The 20,651-nt window shown below is 36.7% G+C and overlaps 2 protein-coding genes across 2 annotated transcripts in view; both read left to right on the forward strand.

Moving 5' to 3' along the window:
• Positions 1-1,242, forward strand: part of LOC132098636 (myelin-associated glycoprotein-like) — an 82,276-nt gene extending 81,034 nt beyond the window's left edge. The window contains exons 4-5 of the mRNA XM_059504708.1: positions 581-647; positions 727-1,242. Of these exons, the coding sequence (XP_059360691.1) occupies positions 581-647; positions 727-1,104 (445 nt within the window). The 3' untranslated portion in view covers positions 1,105-1,242. The remainder of the gene's footprint in view (positions 1-580; positions 648-726) is intronic.
• A 3,540-nt stretch (positions 1,243-4,782) lies between these two features.
• LOC132098533 (B-cell receptor CD22-like) overlaps positions 4,783-20,651 on the forward strand; it is a 29,427-nt gene continuing 13,558 nt past the window's right edge. The window contains exons 1-3 of the mRNA XM_059504617.1: positions 4,783-5,129; positions 19,914-20,216; positions 20,314-20,577. Coding sequence (XP_059360600.1) covers positions 4,928-5,129; positions 19,914-20,216; positions 20,314-20,577 — 769 coding nt within the window. The 5' untranslated portion in view covers positions 4,783-4,927. The remainder of the gene's footprint in view (positions 5,130-19,913; positions 20,217-20,313; positions 20,578-20,651) is intronic.

The raw sequence follows: 20,651 nt of genomic DNA on the forward strand, positions 1-20,651 counted from the left end.
TTCTTCTTCTTCTTCTTCTTCTTCTTTTTCTTCTTCTTGCTTTATGGCGGATCGCAGACTTATAAATGTATTATCGCCACCTATCTGTCAAATGGACCATTGACACTCTATCTACAATCTCAATTACGAGTGTCAATGGTCCATTTGACAGATAGGTGGCAGTAATACATTGTCATACAAGACACCAGCAAAGTGAAGAAAATAAAATAGATTAAATAAAATAGATTACTTTCCTGCAAAGTTCTTTTAAATTTGTTTTTTTAAAAGAACTCTGACTGGATTCATCTGAAAGAAGAAAGTCATATACACCTAGGATGCTTTGGGGGTGAGTAAAACACAGCCTAATTTTCATTTTTGGGTGTGCTAACCCTTTAAAATAAGTTAAATTGTTGCTTCAGAAACTTGCTGAAATCAAATATAGACTTTAGACTTTAAAAATGGTTTTGGTTGTAGTTTAAGTTAACTATAATAATCCTGGAACATTAATTGTTCTGATGAGACTGATGAGGATTTGTAATACTTACTGAGATTATATAGAAGTATACTTTTTTATTTGATGATGTGAAAACATGTTTTTCAGAAGAAGGAAAGAAAAACCTTCAGAAACCAGAGAAGACGACACATCTGGATTCATTCTGACTCAAACAGTGAGTTATTCATTCTCAAAGACATTACAGACAGTCGTTCAGCAGATCTTCACTCATTTTGCCGTTTCTTCTCCATCAGGCCGTTTCTCTGGATAATGACAGTGAGTCTGTTTACACCAATAAAGGCATGCTGTCATCCACCGCACCGAGTGCACCTGAATCCCTTCATTATTCCTCCATCGACTTCACAAACGCTGACCCGCCGTCAGGAGAGATCATGGGCCTTGCCTCGCTGACCAGTGAATATGCTGCGGTCCAACACTGTCCTGCAGGAGACACAGACACAGAGAACAACACCTCAACATCTGAGACAGAGCCCAAAAAACCAGACATGACAGCAAAGATCACGGACACATCCTCACCGGCATCAGAAGACGTGATTTATGAAAACACGGGCCATAGCTACAGACAGATGGAAGCGCTGGTCATCGCAGATGATGCTGAAAAACAAGACTGAACCAAAACCTTTGAATCTTTGAGCAACAATTTAAGAGATCCTTCATCCAAAAATAACAATTACAAACCTACAGAACTTTCTTTCATCTGTGGAACATGAAAGAAGATATTTTAAGTGTTTATTCATCATCGTTTTAACAGGATAGTTCACCCAAATAGACAAATTTGTTGTAAATGAACTCACCCTCAGGACATTAATGATGAAGATTACTTTTTTCTTCAGTAGAACAGTAAAGATTTTTTTTTTATCTATTTTATTTTCTTGGTGATTCATAAGATGCAAATCAGCAGCTACAGTCACTCTGAAAGGGAAAAAAAATCGTTCTTATGAAGCGAAACTAACTGAACAAGAAGCTGAACATTAATTACAACAGTATCACCTGTAATCCAGGTCCTGCATGGTTTATTTTGTATATGTATTTTATTATACACCTATCACTTTTATTCCTTATTTTTATTGCAATTTTTTACTTTTATTTTTTTCATTACATTTTTAATCATACATTTTGTTTTAAGACATGTACTTTAGCTTTATTAAAATGTTTCTGAAAAAGGAATAACCTACTGTACAATCTCTAATAATAATAATGATTACTGAATAAGTCTATCTAAACGATAAACCAAGATAAAAACGAGACTGAAACTGATATAAAAGCAGGCATGAGGAACTCTCAGTCTGATGTGTGTGGAAGAAAAGTGTTTTATTTAATTGTTTTATTAAATGACTTACAGATTGTGTCGCTTCTAATTCCACTCCCAGAGTCATCAGACTTCCTTCGAAAAACTCTCTGCGTCTTTAATAGACAACACATGAGGGAAAAAGAGAATAAAATTGACAGATTTTGAGGTTTGTGAATGACATTGTGCCTGTATAGCTCTGTATAGTTTAGGGTGACCATATCATAGTGTTTCAAAAAGAGGAAAGTAGGGGGCGGAGTTTGTGGGCGGGGCTTCATCTAACAGTTCAGGTAGCATGTTTTTTTGTTTGTTTTCTTATTTAGATTTTATAAAAAAGAAAAAGAAAACAAATAGAAAGAATAGAAAAAGATAGAAAATACTTCCCTCTAACTATTAGAATAGAGAGTGCTAGGGTCAAATGAAGAGGACAGAGATGTGCTTTCAGCCGTTTCTTGAAAATATTAAAGACTCAGCTGCTTGGATTGAGTTGGGCAGGTCATTCCACCAGGAGGGAACAGTTAATGTAGAAGTCCATGAAAGTTTTATCATAGATGCAAAATGTTTCAATACAAGCATTTCAGTCAAATGTAATTTATGCAATATTTTCAAACCTTTAACCCATTTTGAAAGCCTTAGTGATCTGAAACAAAGAGACGACAACCAGAAGGTGTTTATAATGGGGATGGAGGGAGGGTTGCGAGCCATTTGAGCATACTTACTGAGCAATAGTGCCACGTATATATGTCCTGTGTGTAATTGGAGAATGGTAGTGATTGGAGCTATTTGACAGCTGACCACATCAGCTGGTCCCAGCCTATGACTCCGTGGCCTGACTGAACTAACGCTGCGCTCGATTTGGGAAAATCAACCCTTGGCAACAGTTTAAAAGTAGCCAAATTCTGAGGAAAAGGAGACAGATCTGACTGATCACAGGTTGAGAATAAAGAGAGATGAATAGAATATTTGCTGCTCAACAGATCCTGAGCTCACTGACAAATGTGACCCTGGACCACAAAACCAGTCTTTAGTCGCTTGGGTATATTTTTAGCAATAGCAAACAATAAAAAAAAAAAGATAGATTTTTCTTTTATGCCAAAAATCATTAGGATATTAAGTCAAGATCATGTTCCATGAAAATGTTTTGTAAATTTCCTACAGTAAATATATGAAAGCTTAATTTTTTATTAGTAATAATATGCATTGCACTTCATTTGGACGACTTTAATAAAATCTATTTTCTCAAAATTTAGATTTTTCTGCACACTTAGATTTCATATTTTCAAAAAGTTGTATCTCTGCCAAATATTGTCCTATCCTAACATACATCAAGGGAAAACGTATTTATTAATTTTTGGTATTTTTTGGTATATTCATCAACGTATTTATTGGTATTTATGAGTAAAGAATTTGATATTCAGAACTGTAAAGTTTACAAAATTATGGACGTTCAGCATTTACAAATAAAGTTTCTTATTACAAAAAAAAAAATTAAAAATCACTATATTAAAATCACTATTTCTATATCTAAGCCGATAAAATAGCAGTCTGGTGTCCTCTGGTGGTGAGTGTTTCTTGTTGTAATCACAGGAACTGATGTGCAGTTTCCATCTGCTCCACTAGAGACAGAAGCGACTTCACTTTCAGATCATTGACAACATGAAAACACTTTCAGTTTCAGTTCAGATATTACAGATGACAGCTCTGTGACAGACTCTTCATATTACAAAACAAAACACAATTATTTATTGCCTCTAAGATTATTCTGTCAAATGTCTAAATGTAAATGTTAACAGTATCACACTTACTGTACAGGAATAATTAAATGCTGTAGAAGTGAGCTGCTCGTATTGCTGACTTTAGACACAGAGACCTTACAAACAGACAGCAGTGTCCCGCTGAAATCTCTCCTGCTTTCAGCTTCTGTCAGTATCTTGGGCAAGAAAACCTTCCTTATTTGAAGTAAACTGATAAACTGAATTCAGAACATGAGAAATATTACCGTAACACAATATTGAGATACAGTATAATATCTCAAAGAAGTAAGAAATGCAAAAGATGAGAAAAAGAAAAAAGCATGTTTCCTGCACATAGTGTTCTTGGATTTAGCTTTTAATGTGATTCAACAAGTATGACTGATTATGGAGAATTATTATCAACATGAACACTGGATCTCACATGATTTGTTTCCATCAGATATAAAGAAATGTGTTGAATATTCAGTAGCTTCAGACTGATTTGCATATTTCTCAGCCTGGCTACTGTTACTGAGTTCTGTCTAAAGGAGAAGTGGTGAATCTCTAATATGAGCTAAATTGTGTCGTTTTCACACACAGTTCTCCCTCCGTTCAGTGTAGAAGCGTCAGCTTGAGCTCTGTCTTCAACTCTCTTCTCTGGTAAGACATTTACACACAACACACTCAAACTCACACTTACTCCTGTAGCTTTCAGATTCTCAAACGTTAAGGTTTGAAACATGTTCAAGATAAGAATGACCTGTTTTTAAAATCTTTAGTAGTTTTCTGTATTCTCATGTAAATAATAAAATCTGAAACTTTAATCTATAAATAATGAGTTTATACCAAAAGAGCTATAAATTCATACACAATAAAATACTTTTTTTCATCCTATCAATCAACAATGACCCTCACACAGCTGTAGATGATCGATAGGTGCATAGGATAAACAATCAAAAACAGCTCCTACATTTCTGCTTTTTTCATTCTATAAAATGTCTTCATTTGCTGTTTATTCTGCTGTAAGGTGAATGTAAATGATGGAAACATTGGTGATGTTCCTCCTCACTGGATCTCTGATACAAGGTCTCATTCCTAGATTATTCCTCTATTTAACAAGATTAATTATTATTATGAAAGCACTTTCATGTGACCTTCATGAGATAAAGAGCAATAAGTTCTGCAGAAGTGTGTTCTGCTTGTATCCTCTGATCGTTTACTTCCTTCGATCTGTTTGTCTTTGTTTTAGGTGTTTTGTGTGGCTTTAATATCAATCTGCCGAATAAAGTAGAAGCTCTGAACGGATCCTGTGTTTTCATTCCCTGCACATTTGATATTGAACAACAATATGAAGCTGACCTCACTGACAGAGCAAAGAGATTGTGGTTTAAAGATGGAAACCCTCGTGTTATAATGTTTGACTCCAGCAGCCCCAACACTGGACGGTTAAAAGGAGAAATATTTGGCACTGCTACACAGAAAAACTGCACCACACGCTTCGATAATGTTGATCAGAGTCATAATGGGTCGTATTACTTCAGAATCGAAACCAGTGGTAAATTGAAGATTAGTTACATAGGACCTACATACTCTCAAGTTGAAATTGTCGTCTCAGGTGAGTGTCATATTGTTCATGCTGCTTCTATAGTGTGACTGGACATGAAAAAGAAATATACTACTGTACAATATATACCTTCATCTCTGGATATGATAATCAACATTATCTTGTAATATCTCTGTTTTTTTCAGGATCTCCACCGAAACCTACACTGAGTGTCTTTAAGGATCAGCAGAAGGTGATGAAGAGGAAGGTGGAGGTGATTGAGGGAAGTTCAGTGAGTCTGCGCTGCTCTACTAAGATCTTCTGTCCGTCTCGTCCATCATCTCTCACATGGAGCTCGTCTCTCATCGAGAGCGTCACAGGACGACAGTATCAGAGCCAAACTGAGATCATCTCTGATCTGAACTTCACTGTTTCTCACCGTCATCACAGAGTCACTTTCACCTGCACTGCAACACACCAGATACAGAAGCAGAACACAACAAAAGAGTCTCGTCTGCTACACGTTCAGTGTAAGACAGGAGTTATTTCAATCTGTGCTGAATGATCATCTATAATTAATGCTGTAAATCATAAAGTAATCACCTGAAGCATTTTCTCCTCCATAGATGCTCCTAAAAACACATCGGTGAGGATAAATCCAGCTGGTTTAGTTCTGGAGGGTCGTTCAGTGACTCTGATCTGCAGCAGTGATGCAAACCCAGCAGTGAACTACACCTGGTACAGAGACACTGAGAGACCTCTGAATCCAGTTCAGACCGGACCAAACCTGACCATCAACAACACCGACCCGACACACAGCGGACGATACTACTGTACAGCTGAGAACAAACACGGCACACAGAACTCATCAGTGCTGCTGGACGTCCAGTGTGAGTGTTAAAGGGGACATCTGATGCAAAAATTGTTTTGCATATAAATGTGTCTTAGCAGTGTGAGGAAACAACCACCCTGCTGTAGAGATAGTAATGTTTCATGAGCAATGCAGGTGTTTTGCAGCTGAATTTAAAAGTGCACATAAGAGTCTTCAATTTAATCTGTTAAACTTAATCTGATCCTTGATAACATAAATACAGTGAATATAGTGCCATTACAACAGTAACTGCAGCAAACACATAACAATGCTCTAGACAGCACTGAATTTAAAGTGCACTGTTTAGAGTGAAATTAAAGTAAATTGACATGAAAAAGTTGCAACTTTACCATAAAAGCATGTAAGTGGATCATACTTTCTTTCACACAGCCAAAATATGACTTTCAGCACTGAAACCCCCCCCCCATACACACACACACAAAAGTATATGTGACATGGTGTGTGCATCACAGAGTATGGTGATAATGGTAAACAGGTTGATGGTGGTTGACTATACAGTCAGCAGTGCACAGGCTGTTAAAATGAAAAAGAAAAGCTGTGAAATGGGTGTAGCACTGTGACAAACATCTTCATTTACAGAAAATGCATTTGAGAAGAGAGAAGGAGATTTGGTTCCCCCTAACATTAATTAGTTTGTAATGTTGCTGTTTGAGCATAAACAATATCTGCAAAGTTGTAGTGCTGAAAGTTCAATGCAAACAGAGATATCATCTTTTAAAATTCTGGTAGTTTAATGCCTACAAAAACGGAAAACAGGCGAAGCCATGTTGTGCTGCTTTAGAGAAGAAGAGAAAACTAGGGGTGCACGTAAAACTTTATGCATATATGAATCACAAATCTTCATTAATGCTTGCACAGGTTCTGAGTGATGCTCTATATTAATATTCTCTGCCTCAATCAGGCTTAAATTGATAAGCAATATAGAGGACGTCATTGTTTACAATATAACCAGAGCATATTCTGAGCTTGAGGGGCGGGATGTTCAGATGTGCTCGAGGCGGTTTAGCCAATCACAACACACTGAGCCAGCTGACCAATCTCAGCCCATCGTGTATTTCTAAAGGAAGGGGCTTTATTATAGGAAATAAATTGAGGTGTTTGTCAGAGAAGGGACATATCGGTGTGGAATAATTTAAATTATATGAAAAATAATGCGTAAAAAAAAAGAAGGATGAACACGTTAGACTACACCCCACAAACACAATCAAACCTAGAAAAAAAACCTTTAAAGTTACACTATAGCATTTTGAAATGCAAGATTTTGATATAAATTCTTTATAAAACTGCACTTAAACCAGTGAAATTACAAGAAACTGTCAGCAGTTCTTCTATAAAGCCAATGCAGTGATCAAACTCTGGGGTACGAGTCGATATAATTTTCTGTTGCAACCAACAGCATTCGATGCTGCACATTAAACAATGTTTTGGCAAAAAAAAACAACTAGGTAATGCAAATATGTTCATCAATAATTTGAGTCATGATAACTTAATTATAATTTAATTTGTAGCATAAACAAATCAGTATTATTGTGTTAACAGCTCAAAATAATAAAAATAATGTTTGCACATAAAATGAAAATTGTCGATGTTTATTGCCCTTTTTCCAAACCTGCATGACTTCCTTAGTTTTCTGAGAAAGATACTTTGAGAAATGTCTCGGTATCTTTTCATCCATACAATGGAAGTCAATTGGGTCCAAAGTTGTTCCCAACATTCTTCAAAATATCTTTTTGAAATAAAGTAATAAAGGTTTGGTGAGTAAATGACAGAATATTCATTTTTGGGTGAAGACTTTTTATATCCGAGTACCACTGTAGTCAGAAGAGTAAAATGAGTTCTTCAGCACAATAATGGCACTTTCACCAGTGTGGTGTTTTGTACGTAGACAGAACTAACCCTGACTTAATCATTCATTCCTCTTTTCTACTTTAGCAAACTATTAGCTTACAGCCAGAAAGACTATAAGCAGTAATCAACTGACATTAACTAAGAGAGAAAGACAAAAGTTAGTTGTTTCCTTAACAGTCCTCTTTGTTGTCTTTTAATACATATAAACATTTGTATTTCAGATATAAATCTCAAAATGATTCATAAACATGTTGGCAAAAAATAATACACACTGTATAGATCAAATAAACAATAAATAAATAAATTATTGCAACCTTAACCAAATGTTCAGGAATGAAAAAAATATAAAACCTGACTCATAATATTAATAAAAAATATTTTAGTATCTCAGTGATTATGAATACTAATTATATGACACTTTAAATAATTAAATAGCAGCTTTATCATTACAGAAGAAATACAAATTTAACCCTTATGTGGTGTTGGGGAGGTTTTCACCCACTAGAGGGTAATGTTGAGTTTTAATTTGGCCACAACTTTCTCTGTGTTTCAGCAAATGGAATGATTTTTGGTGACAAATCTTATTTTAAAACATATTTTGGGGAAATGCTTTGAAAATTTTCAAAAACTCAACAATACGCTGTGGGCAAATTCACTACCTTTTAATTTTGTTCGTTGATGAAAACATCGACTAAATTAAACTGCTGTAAAAATGTATCAGATATATATATATTTTTCACATTTTATTTGCATAAATCTATTAATTAGCATCAGTCCTGATCAAAACTACTAAATGTTAAAAAAAAAAGATTTTTACTCTTTAATTGCCAAGTTCATAAATTATGTCACTGATTTGTGGAAGAAAAATATGACTTGTTTTCAATATAAAAAGTCATTGTGGAGTGTATTTTTTTTTACCTTTTATCACTTGGGCATGTCAAAGATTAGTAACAACATTGGCTTTGATGCATTGTTAGTTTTTGTGCAGCATTAGATTTGAATTTTTTCTCCCTCATTTGTTGTTCGTGGCTGTTTTTGCCCCATAGACTTCCATTATAACAAAATGTTTTGATTGCAAAGCCATGACACCATAAAATCATGCATTCTTGATGGTTGGTGGATTTCCCTGTTGGGAAGAGGAAAAATGTGTAATTTTTACAGTTGATCGCTAGGTGGGATCATTTAGTTTAACTTAGTTTCTGGCTTGTATATGGAGTTATATGGAGTATAACAGCATAACCCACAAGGGTTAAACACATTAAATATCCTGTTAGATCTCTTAGGGAACTTGCTTGTTAACATGTTTTTATCATGACATTTTCAGTGTTTTAGCATTCAAATTCTGAACATGTTTTACACTGTAGAGACCATCAAGATCTTCTGTATCATAACGATTATATTTTCTCTTTCAGTTGCACCCAATATCTCCATCTCTTGCAGTCGAAGCAGTGTAACGGAGTGTGTCTGTGAGGCTCATGGGAATCCCTGTCCTACACTAGAGTGGCGTCTGTCTGGACGTGTGATCACTAACTCTACAGAAACCTCCATCAGTGAGGAGACGTTAGGAAGCACAGGAGTGAAGAGCGTCCTGAACATCCATCAGTCCCTCACAGACACGGACATCCTGCAGTGTTTCAGCACAAACAAATACAGCAGCGTCAGCACCAGCCAACAGTTTCAGGACGTCCTGAACTATTATTGTATATGATTTCAAGAGTATAAAGCATAAAACAGGGTTATTATACTAAAAAAACCTAAAATTGTAAATAAAATGAATTCTTTACCAAATAAATGTTAACTGAAAAAAGTACTGCCATAACTAATTTAATTAAAAGTAATAAAAAAAAAACTATTTACATTTAAAGGAATAAATATTACAAAAACACACAACAAAATTACTCAAACTAAAGTAAAAAGTAAAAAAAAAATATTATCTAAAGTTTTTGTGTACTTTTTATTGCTATTTAGCAAATATTTTAAGCAAATCAGTGTTATTTCACCAAGATACCAAGTTTGTATTAATATATTTAATCACTTACATTTTTTATATTATCATATTAAATTGTAATGTTTTAGTTATTTTGCGTTTTGTAATTTCTAGTGTTTATTATGGATATATGTGTGTCTATATATTTTTTATTATTGATTTTTATGTCAGTTTGAGTTATTTTAGTACATCATTAAACTAAGTGAAATTGTTTCCTCAGAAACTTGCTGAAATAAAACATAGACTTACCAAAACTTTTTTTAATGGTTTTAGTTTTAGTTAACTATAATAACCCTAAATCTCTTTATTATTCCTCCATCGACTTCACAAACGCTGACCCGCCGTCAGGAGAGATCAGAGACACAGAGAACAACACCTCAACATCTGAGACAGAGCCCAAAAAACCAGACATGACAGCAAAGATCACGGACACGTCCTCACCGGCATCAGAAGACGTGATTTATGAAAACACAAGTCATCGTTATGAAGCGAAACGATCTGAACAAGAAGCTGAACATTATTTACAACAGTATCACCTGTTATCCAGTCCTGCATGGTTTATTTTTTATATGTATTTTATTATACACCTATCACTCTTTTATTTCCTATTCAAATATATACATTTTTATTGCAATTTTTTATTTAATTTCTTTCATTACATTTTTAATTATACATTTTGTTTTAAGACATCTACTTTAGCTTTATTAAAATGTTTCTGAAAAAGGAATAGCCTACAATCTCTAATAATAATAATAATTTAATAAATCTATCTAAATGATAAACCAAGATTAAAACGAAACTGAAACTGATATAAAAGCAGGCATGAGGAACTGATGTGTGTGGAAGAAAAGTGTTTTATTTAATTGTTTTATTAAATGACTTACAGATTGTGTCTCTTCCAATTCCACTCCCAGAGTCATCAGACTTCCTTCGAAAAACTCTCTGCGTCTTTAATAGACAACACATGGGGGGAAAAAGAGAAATCTGGAATAAAATTCACATATTTGACATTGACATTGTGTCTGTATAGTTCTGTATAGTTTAGGGTAACCATATCATAGTGTTTCAAAAAGAGGAAAAAAGGGGGCGGAGTTTGTGGGTGGGGCTGTGTCTAACAGTATACAGGTGCTTCTCAATAAATGAGAATGTCGTGGAGAAGTTCCTTTATTTAATGTAAAATTAAAATTATGTAATTAAAAATGTTTATCTTCTGAGCACAGTTTAAGATATTTTAGATTTAGTCCGAGAGCTCTCAGTCCCTCCATTGAAGCTGTGTGTATGGTCTACTGTCCATGTCCAGAAAGGTAAGAAAAACATCATCAAAGTAGTCCATGTGACATCAGAGGGTCAGTTAGAATTTTTTGAAGCATCGAAAATATATTTTGGTCCAAAAATAGCAAAAACTACGACTTTATTCAGCATTGTCTTCACTTCTGTGTCTGTTGTGAGAGAGTTCAAAACACAACAGTGTAGCGATATCCAGTTCGCGAAGGAATCATTTGATGTAACCGGATCTTTTTGAACCAGTTCACCAAATCGAACTGACGTTTCCAATACGCATTAATCCACAAATGACTTAAGCTGTTAACTTTTTTAATGTGGCTGACACTCCCTCTGAGTTCAAACAAACCAATATCCCGGAGTAATTCATTTACTCAAACAGTACACTGACTGAACTGCTGTGAAGAGAGAGATGAACACCGAGCCGAGCCAGATAATGAATGAAACAAATTTACTCGTTCACGAGTCAAGAACCGGTTGCATCGGTTTTCGAATCACCAGTAGTTCTTTCGGACAGTTCGATTCAATAAACCGGTTGAAGAAAACGGTTCACCGGTTCTTTTGCGCTCGACATAATGGCGTCATTGGCGATGACTGCAAACCTTCGGTTTACCTGGGCTCATAACATTAGCACAGAATCAGTCCAAATTAATCACCAAAAGAATCAGTTCGGTTCAGACGCTCTGTGTGTCGGTCTGCTTCACGCTGAATCACACATGCGCAGTATCATCAGCTTCTCGGTTCTCGAATCGGACGCGTCTGACAGAAACGGTTCTTGACTCGAGAACGAGTCAGTCTTTTGTTCATTATCTGGCTCGGCTCGGTGTTCATCTTCAGTTCTCTCTTCACAGCAGTTCAGTCAGTGTACTGTTTGAGTAAATGAATAACTCCGGGATATTGGTTTGTTTGAACTCAGAGGGAGTCAGCCACATTAAAAAAGTTAACAGCTTAAGTCATTTGTGGATTACTGCGTATTGGAGACGCGAACCGTTTAAAACGATGCAGTTCGATTTGGTGAACTGGTTCAAGAAGATCTGGTTACATCGAATGATTCGTTCGCGAATCGGATATCGCTACACTGTTGTGTTTTGAACTCTCTCACAACAGACACAGAAGAGAAGACAATGCTGAATAAAGTCATAGTTTTTGCTATTTTTGGACCAAAATGTATTTTCGATGCTTCAAAAAATTCTAACTGACCCTCTGATGTCACGAAGATGAACGGAGGTCTTACTGGTTTGGCACGACATGAGGGTGAGTTATTAATTAAATAATTTTGATTATTGGGTGAACTAACCCTTTAAGTCTTTGGTTCTTTTAATTGTGATGATTTTGGCTCACATTTAACAAAAACCTCAACAATCTCAACAAATTAGAATACTTCATAAAACCAATAAAAAAATATTTTTACTGAACTGTTGGCCTTCTGGAAAGTATGTTCATTTACAGTACATGTACTCAGTAATTGGTAGGGGCTCCTTTTGCTATAATTACTGCCTCAATTCAGTGTGGCATTGAGGAGATGAGTTAGTGGCACTGCTGAGGTGGTCTGGAAGCCCAGGTTTCTTTGACATTGGCCTTCAGCTCATATGCATTGTATGGTCTCTTGTTTCTCCTCTTCCTCTTGACAATAGCCCAAAGATTCTCTCTGGGGTTCAGGTCTGCTGAGGTTGCTGGCCAGTCAATCACACCAACACCATGGTCATTTAACCAACTTTTGGTGCTTTTGGCAGTGGACAGGTGCCAAATCCTGCTGAAAAAATGAAATCAGCATCTTCAAAAAGCTGGTCAGCAGAAAGAAGCACGAAGTGCTCAAACATTTCTTGGTAAATGGGTGCAGTGACTTTGGTTTTCAAAAAACACAATGGACCAACACCAGCAGCTCCCCAAATCATCACAGACTGTGGAAACTTAACACTGGACTTCAAGCAACTTGGGCTATGAGCTTCTCCACCCTTCCTCCAGACTCTAGGACCTTGGTTTCCAAATAAAATACAAAACTTGCTCTCATCTGAAAAGAGGACTTTGGACCACTGGGCAACAGTACAGTTCTTCTTCTCCTGAGCCCAGGTAAGACGCCTCTGACATTGTCTGTGGTTCAGCAAAGTCATTGACACGTCTGTGTGTGGTGGCTCTTGATGTCTTGACTCCAGCCTCAGTCCATTCCTTCACTAAAATTCTTGAATCAATTTTGCTTGACAATCCTCATAAGGATACAGTTCAATCAGGACCACTACCGTCAAGTATATTTATGACAATTATATTGCATACATTTAGTGTTGGCGGTATGGTTATGTTCTGGGCAATGCTCCACACACTTGTCCATGCAGCCATGATTAAACAGAGTGGGGAGAGCAGCAAGACAAACCCCCCTGGGGTACAGAACAGAACCATTATAAGCATACATAATTACAATTCACAATTACATGAGTTGTAAATGAATGTTATAGAGACTGCTTCCAATGAAGAGACTGTAAAGAAAGAACAAAGTTAGATTACAGGTTCAGTTGGTGGAGTTGGGGTTGGATGAGGGAGTTAATTGCAAGCAGTGATGTGATGGAAGAGACACTGAAATCGAAGTCGATCGAAATTCGATCTGAAATCGAAAGTGAAAGTAAACAGCGCTAACGCTCATTAAAAAAAACATTTAAATACACCGCATCGATGGACACTATCCCGGCTGAGCCCTGCCCACAGAGCTCCTCACAGACAGGCCGTGATATATCAAAACAGCTACAAGATTCAGCACCCAAGGACGGCTTTCTGGAAAACAGCCAGGGAAGCCAGGACAACACATCACAGCCACCAGAAACACCAGAGACACAGCCCATCTCACCAGACACATTATCCCTCTCTACAGCATCTCCACTTCTGTGCTTCTCACAGAAAATGGAGGAATTGGTGTATGCTGGTACTAAACTCTCTCACTCATTCGCTGCTAGCCCTCAGATATCAACAAAAAAAACGGCGGGCCCCCCAACCACCAAAGCCTGTGGCCCCTGCTCCTGTGAGGTCTCTCCGACCGCTGCCACAACACCAGGGCCCAAACCCTGTATCTGCTGAAGGTGAACCAAAAACAACTGATGGCAGCTCTCAGTGATATGTGTCGGGTCCCCGCTATAATAACAGCAACTTTCACAAATGCTTACAGAACAAGCGGAACCCAGTGTGCCTGTAGCTTTCTATATTTCAGTTTTATCACATGATAGAAAGTCTAAGGCCTTCTCAAGCCGAAGGGCAAACTCATCTAATCTGCGGCCTATTATGCATCAAACTAAGATTGATGTAAAGACACAAAGCACTGCCATCAAGCTAGCACTTTTAAACATTCGCTCACTAAAAAATAAATCATTTCTAATCAATGACTTTATAACCACAAACAATCTGGATATTATGTTTCTAAATGAAACATGGCTAGAAGACAGCTGCAGTGCAACAGTCCTAAATGAAGCAGTCCCTCCTAACTACACTTACATGAGTGTCTGCAGGACTGTTAGGAGAGGTGGAGGTGTAGCTGCTCTATTTAAAGATGTCTATCAATGCAAGCAAGTGTAATTTGGTCAGTACTTGTCTTTTGAATATCTAAGGATTGTGCTGAAAGGTGCTCCATGCATTCTGTTTATTATTATTTACAGGCCTCCAAAACACTCTCCAGCCTTTGTTGAAGAGGTCACAGAAATTGTATCAATGATTTCCTCAGAGTGTGACTGTTTTGCTATTGCAGGGGATTTTAATATTCACATAGATAATGCAGAAAACAAAACTACAAAAGAAATGATAACGGTTCTAATCACTTTTGACCTGATTCAGCATGTGCATGTACCAACACACAAAGGTGGACACACTCTAGATTTAATCATCAGTAGGGGTCTAAACATTTCATCCATTGTTATTAAGGACGTAGTACTATCTGATCACCTCTGTATTTTCTTTGATATATTGATCTCTGCTACAACTGAATCTAGATCTGTTTCTGTCAGAAGGAGATGCATTAACGAGAACACAAGTGTACTATTTATGGAGGCTATATCTTTAACACCAAGCATTTCTGCATCTCTGTTGATATTCTCCTTGATTCCTTTAACTCAAAAGTTAAGAATGTTATTGATGATATTGCTCCAATAACAGTCAGTAAGAAAACAAACAGACAGAAATCAGTTTGGAGAAGATCGACAGCAGTTCAGACTATGAAAAGACAATGCAGAAAAACCGAGTTGATGTGGCGGAAGACGAAACTTGAAATTCACTATAGCATCTATAAAGACAGCCTTCATGCTTTTAATGTGAAACTAGCCACAGCTAGACAGAATTTCTTCTCAAACCTTATAAACAGTAACTTAAAAATACACTCGTACTCTTTTTGCCACTTTTGAGAGACTGACAAACCCCCAAGTCAGATTCCCAGTGAAATGCTATCAGACAGCAAATGCAATGAGTTTGCTTACATCTTTTCTGAGAAGATCATTAATATCAGGAAGGCGATTAGCACATCCTCAAGTAATGCAGAGGTCAGACAGATTCGGCCACAATATCAAAAAGATACTGTCTATTTTTGAAGCAATTGATAGCAAAATTCTGGAAGACATAGTGCAGCACCTAAAATCATCAACCTGCTGTCTTGACACACTTCCCACATCTTTTTTCAAAAGCGTGCTTAACTGCTTAGAAGCAGATCTTTTAGAAGTGGTGAACACCTCACTTCTCTCTGGGACATTTCCAAACTCCCTGAAAACTGCAGTTGTTAAGCCCCTCCTGAAAAAGAGCAATCTTGATAACACCATTTTGAGCAATTTTAGACCAATATCTAATCTTCCTTTTATAGGCAAAATTATAGAAAAGGTAGTTTTTAATCAAATGAACAAATACTGTTTCAGGTCATACTTAGAAGGGAGAGGCTATTATGTGAGTCTAGGAGAGCATAAGTCTAAGTGGACGTCCATGACATGCGGAGTCCCACAAGGCTCAATTCTTGCACCGCTCTTGTTTAGCCTGTATATCCACTAAGTCAAATAATGAGAACCAAATTGCCGATCACAGCTATGCTGATGATACCCAGATTTACCTAGCCTTATCTTCAAATGACTAGAGCCCCATTGACTCCCTCTGCCAATGCATTGATTAAATTATTAGTTGGATGTGCCAGAACATTCTCCAGTTAAACAAGGAAAAAAACTGAAGTCATTGCATTTGGAAACAAAGATTAAGTTTTCAAGGTGAATGCATACCTTGACTCTAGGGGTCAAACAACTAAAAATCAAGTCAGGAATCTTGGTGTGATTCTGGAGACAAACCTTAGTTTCAGTAGTCATGTCAAAGCAGTAACTAAATCAGCATACTATCATTTAAAAAACATTGCAAGAATTAGATGTTTTGTTTCCAGTCAAGACTTGGAGAAACTTGTTCATGCCTTTATCACCAGCAGGGTGGACTATTGTAATTGGCTCCTCACCGGCCTTCCCAAAAAGACCATTAGACAGCTGCAGCTCATCCAGAACGCTGCTGCCAGGATTCTGACTAGAACCAGAAAATCTGAGCATATCACACCAATCCTCAGGTCCTTACACTGGCTTCCAGTTACATTTAGGATTGACTTTAAAGTACTTTTACTCGTATATAAGTCACTAAATGACCAAGGACTGAAATATATTGCAGATATGCTCACTGAATATAAACCTAACAGAGCTTTCAAATCATTAGGATCGAGTCAGTTAGAAATACCAAGGGTTCACACAAAACAAGGGGAGTCCTCCTTTAGTTACTATGCCGCCCGCAGTTGGAATCAGCTTCCAGAAGAGATCAGATGTGCTAAAACACTAGTCACATTTAAATCTAGACTTAAAACTCATCTGTTTAGCTGTGCATTTATTGAATGAGCACTGTGCAATTTCCGAACTGATTGCAATATATTTTCACTGTTTTCTTTTTATGTAAAATCATTTTTTAACTGTTTTTAAATTCATTTGAATTAAATGTTTTAAATATTTTAAAAGTTTTTAAAATTGCTTGTTTTATTTTTGTTATTATTTTTCATCATGATTATTTTACTTTCTTTTATGTAAAGCACTTTGAATTACCATTGTGTACGAAATGTGCTATATAAATAAACTTGCCTTGCCTTGCATCCTAAGCAGCTCCTGATGCGCCAAAATTATACAATATTAGAAAGTTTGAAGAAGTGGACACGAAAGTCACTGCAGCGAAACACGTTGTGGGACCACGCAGCAATGGTCAGAGAAAACAGACGAATCCTGGACATTTTGCAGATTAAGAAATCTCCGCCTGACGCAATTTTGTAGGTCCAAAAAGAGGACATGTCCGGGGAAAAGAGGACATATAGTCACCATATAGTCACCCTCTAGTATGGTGAAGGAATAAACATAACGCATATAAATAAAGTAAACATTTGACACAGTCTCACAAATAAATAGGCCTATCTGCTCTTTTGGAATTCGAAAAAAAATATTGGTAAAACATCACTTTTTTCTGACAAGTTTCAAGATTTCTACCCAGTTAAGGCTTCAAGTCAGCATGAAATGAAAATTCAATTCTATTAAAAAATATATATTCTCTAAATATTATTCTGAACTTTTTAACTTGGATTCAAGTTTACAAGCAGCAATGTTATAAATTTGCTCTTTTAATGCCGGAGTTTTGGACATTCAGCATTAATGAATAAAGAATTGTGCTTAGAATATAGTTCACAACATTGTGGACGTTCGGCATTTATGAATGCCATTCAGATATTTCAAGCTTACACAATTGTGGACATTTGGCATTTGAGTAAAGAATTTGATATTCAGAACTGTAAATTTTCAACGTTATGGATGTTCAGCATTTACAAATAAAGTTTCTATTTAAAAAAAAATTGTTATTAAAATCACTATTTCCATATCTAAGCAGATAAAATACCAGTCTGGTGTCCTCTGGTGGTGAGTGTTTCTTGTTGTAATCACAGGAACTGATGTGCAGTTTCCATCTGCTCCACTAGAGACAGAAGCGACTTCACTTTCAGATCATTGACAACATGAAAACACTTTCAGTTTCAGTTCAGATATTACAGATGACAGCTCTGTGACAGACTCTTCATATTACAAAACAAAACACAATTATTTATTGCCTCTAAGATTATTCTGTCAAATGTCTAAATGTAAATGTTTACAGTATCACACTTACTGTACAGGAATAATTAAATGCTGTAGAAGTGAGCTGCTCGTATTGCTGACTTTAGACACAGACACCTTACAAACAGACAGCAGTGTCCCGCTGAAATCTCTCCTGCTTTCAGCTTCTGTCAGTATCTTGGGCAAGAAAACCTTCCTTATTTGAAGTAAACTGTTAAACTGAATTCAGAACATGAGAAATATTACCGTAACACAATATTGAGATACAGTATAATATCTCAAAGAAGTAAGAAATGCAAAAGATGTGAAAAAGAAAAAAGCATGTTTCCTGCAAATAGTGTTCTTGGATTTCATTTTTAATGTGATTCAACAAGTATTACTGAATATGGAGAATTATTATCAACATGAACACTGGATCTGACATGATTTGTTTCCATCAGATATAAAGAAATGTGTTGAATATTCAGTAGCTTCAGACTGATTTGCATATTTCTCAGCCTGGCTACTGTTACTGAGTTCTGTCTAAAGGAGAAGTGGTGAATCTCTAATATGAGCTAAATTGTGTCGTTTTCACACACAGTTCTCCCTCCGTTCAGTGTAGAAGCGTCAGCTTGAGCTCTGTCTTCAACTCTCTTCTCTGGTAAGACATTTACACACAACACACTCAAACTCACACTTACTCCTGTAGCTTTCAGATTCTGAAACGTTAAGGTTTGAAACATGTTCAAGATAAGAATGACCTGTTTTTAAAATCTTTAGCATTGTTCTGTATGTAAATATCTATAAATAAAAAAATCTAAAACTTAATTCTAGAAATAATGAGATTATACCAACAAGAGCTGTAAATTCATACGCAATAAAATATTTTTTCATCCTATCAATCAACAATGACCCTCACACACCTGTAGATGATCGATAGGTGCATAGGATAAACAATCAAAAACAGCTCCTACATTTCAGCTTTTTTCCTTCTATAAAATGTCTTCATTTGCTGTTTATTCTGCTGTAAGGTGAATGTAAATGATGGAAACATTGGTGACGTTCCTCCTCACTGGATCTCTGATACAAGGTCTCATTCTTAGATTATTCCTCTGTTTAACAAGATTAATTATTATTATGAAAGCACTTTCATGACCTTCATGAGATAAAGAGCAATAAGTTCTGCAGAAGTGTGTTCTGCTTGTATCCTCTGATCGTTTACTTCCTTCGATCTGTTTGTCTTTGTTTTAGGTGTTTTGTGTGGCGCTAATATCAATCTGCCGAATAAAGTAGAAGCTCAGAAAGGATCCTGTGTTTTCATCCCCTGCACATTTGATATTGAACAACAATATGAAGCTGACCTCACTGACAGAGCAAAGAGAATGTGGTATAAAGATGGAAACCCTCGTGTTATAATGTTTGACTCCAGCAGCCCCAACACTGGACGGTTAAAAGGAGAAATATTTGGCACTGCTACACAGAAAAACTGCACCACACGCTTCGATAATGTTGATCAGAGTCATAATGGGTCATATTTCTTCAGAATCGAAACCAGTGGTAAACTGAAATATAGCTACACAGAACAATACTCTCAAGTTCAAATTGTCGTCTCAGGTGAGTGTCATATTGTTCATGCTGCTTCTATAGTGTGACTGGACATGAAAAAGCAATCTACTACTGTACAATATATACCTTCATCACTGTATATGATAATCAACATTATCTTGTAATATCTCTGTCTGTTTCAGGATCTCCACCCAAACCTACACTGAGCATCTTTCCGGATCAGCAGGAGATGATTGAGGGAAGTTCAGTGAGTCTGCGCTGCTCTACTAAGATCTTCTGTCCGTCTCGTCCATCATCTCTCACATGGAGCTCGTCTCTCATCGAGAGCGTCACAGGACGACAGTATCAGAGCCAAACTGAGATCATCTCTGATCTGAACTTCACTGTTTCTCACCGTCATCACAGAGTCACTTTCACCTGCACTGCAACACACCAGATACAGAAGCAGAACACAACAAAAGAGTCTCGTCTGCTACACGTTCAGTGTAAGACAGGAGTTATTTCAATCTGTGCTGAATGATCATCTATAATTAATGCTGTAAATTATAAAGTAATCACCTGAATGATTTTCTCCTCCACTAGATGCTCCTAAAAACACATCGGTGGAGATAAATCCAGCTGGTTTAGTTCTGGAGGGTCGTTCAGTGACTCTGATCTGCAGCAGTGATGCAAACCCAGCAGTGAACTACACCTGGTACAGAGACACTGAGAGACCTCTGAATCCAGTTCAGACCGGACCAAACCTGACCATCAACAACACCGACCCGACACACAGCGGACGATACTACTGTACAGCTGAGAACAAACACGGCACACAGAACTCATCAGTGCTGCTGGACGTCCAGTGTGAGTGTTACGAGTCTTTACTAGGGGTTGACTTCTGATTTTTTAAAGTTGACTTTTCTTTGATTAAAGTCGAG

Source organism: Carassius carassius, chromosome 22, assembly GCF_963082965.1.
Source record: "Carassius carassius chromosome 22, fCarCar2.1, whole genome shotgun sequence".
In the NCBI taxonomy this organism is placed as follows: domain Eukaryota; kingdom Metazoa; phylum Chordata; class Actinopteri; order Cypriniformes; family Cyprinidae; genus Carassius; species Carassius carassius.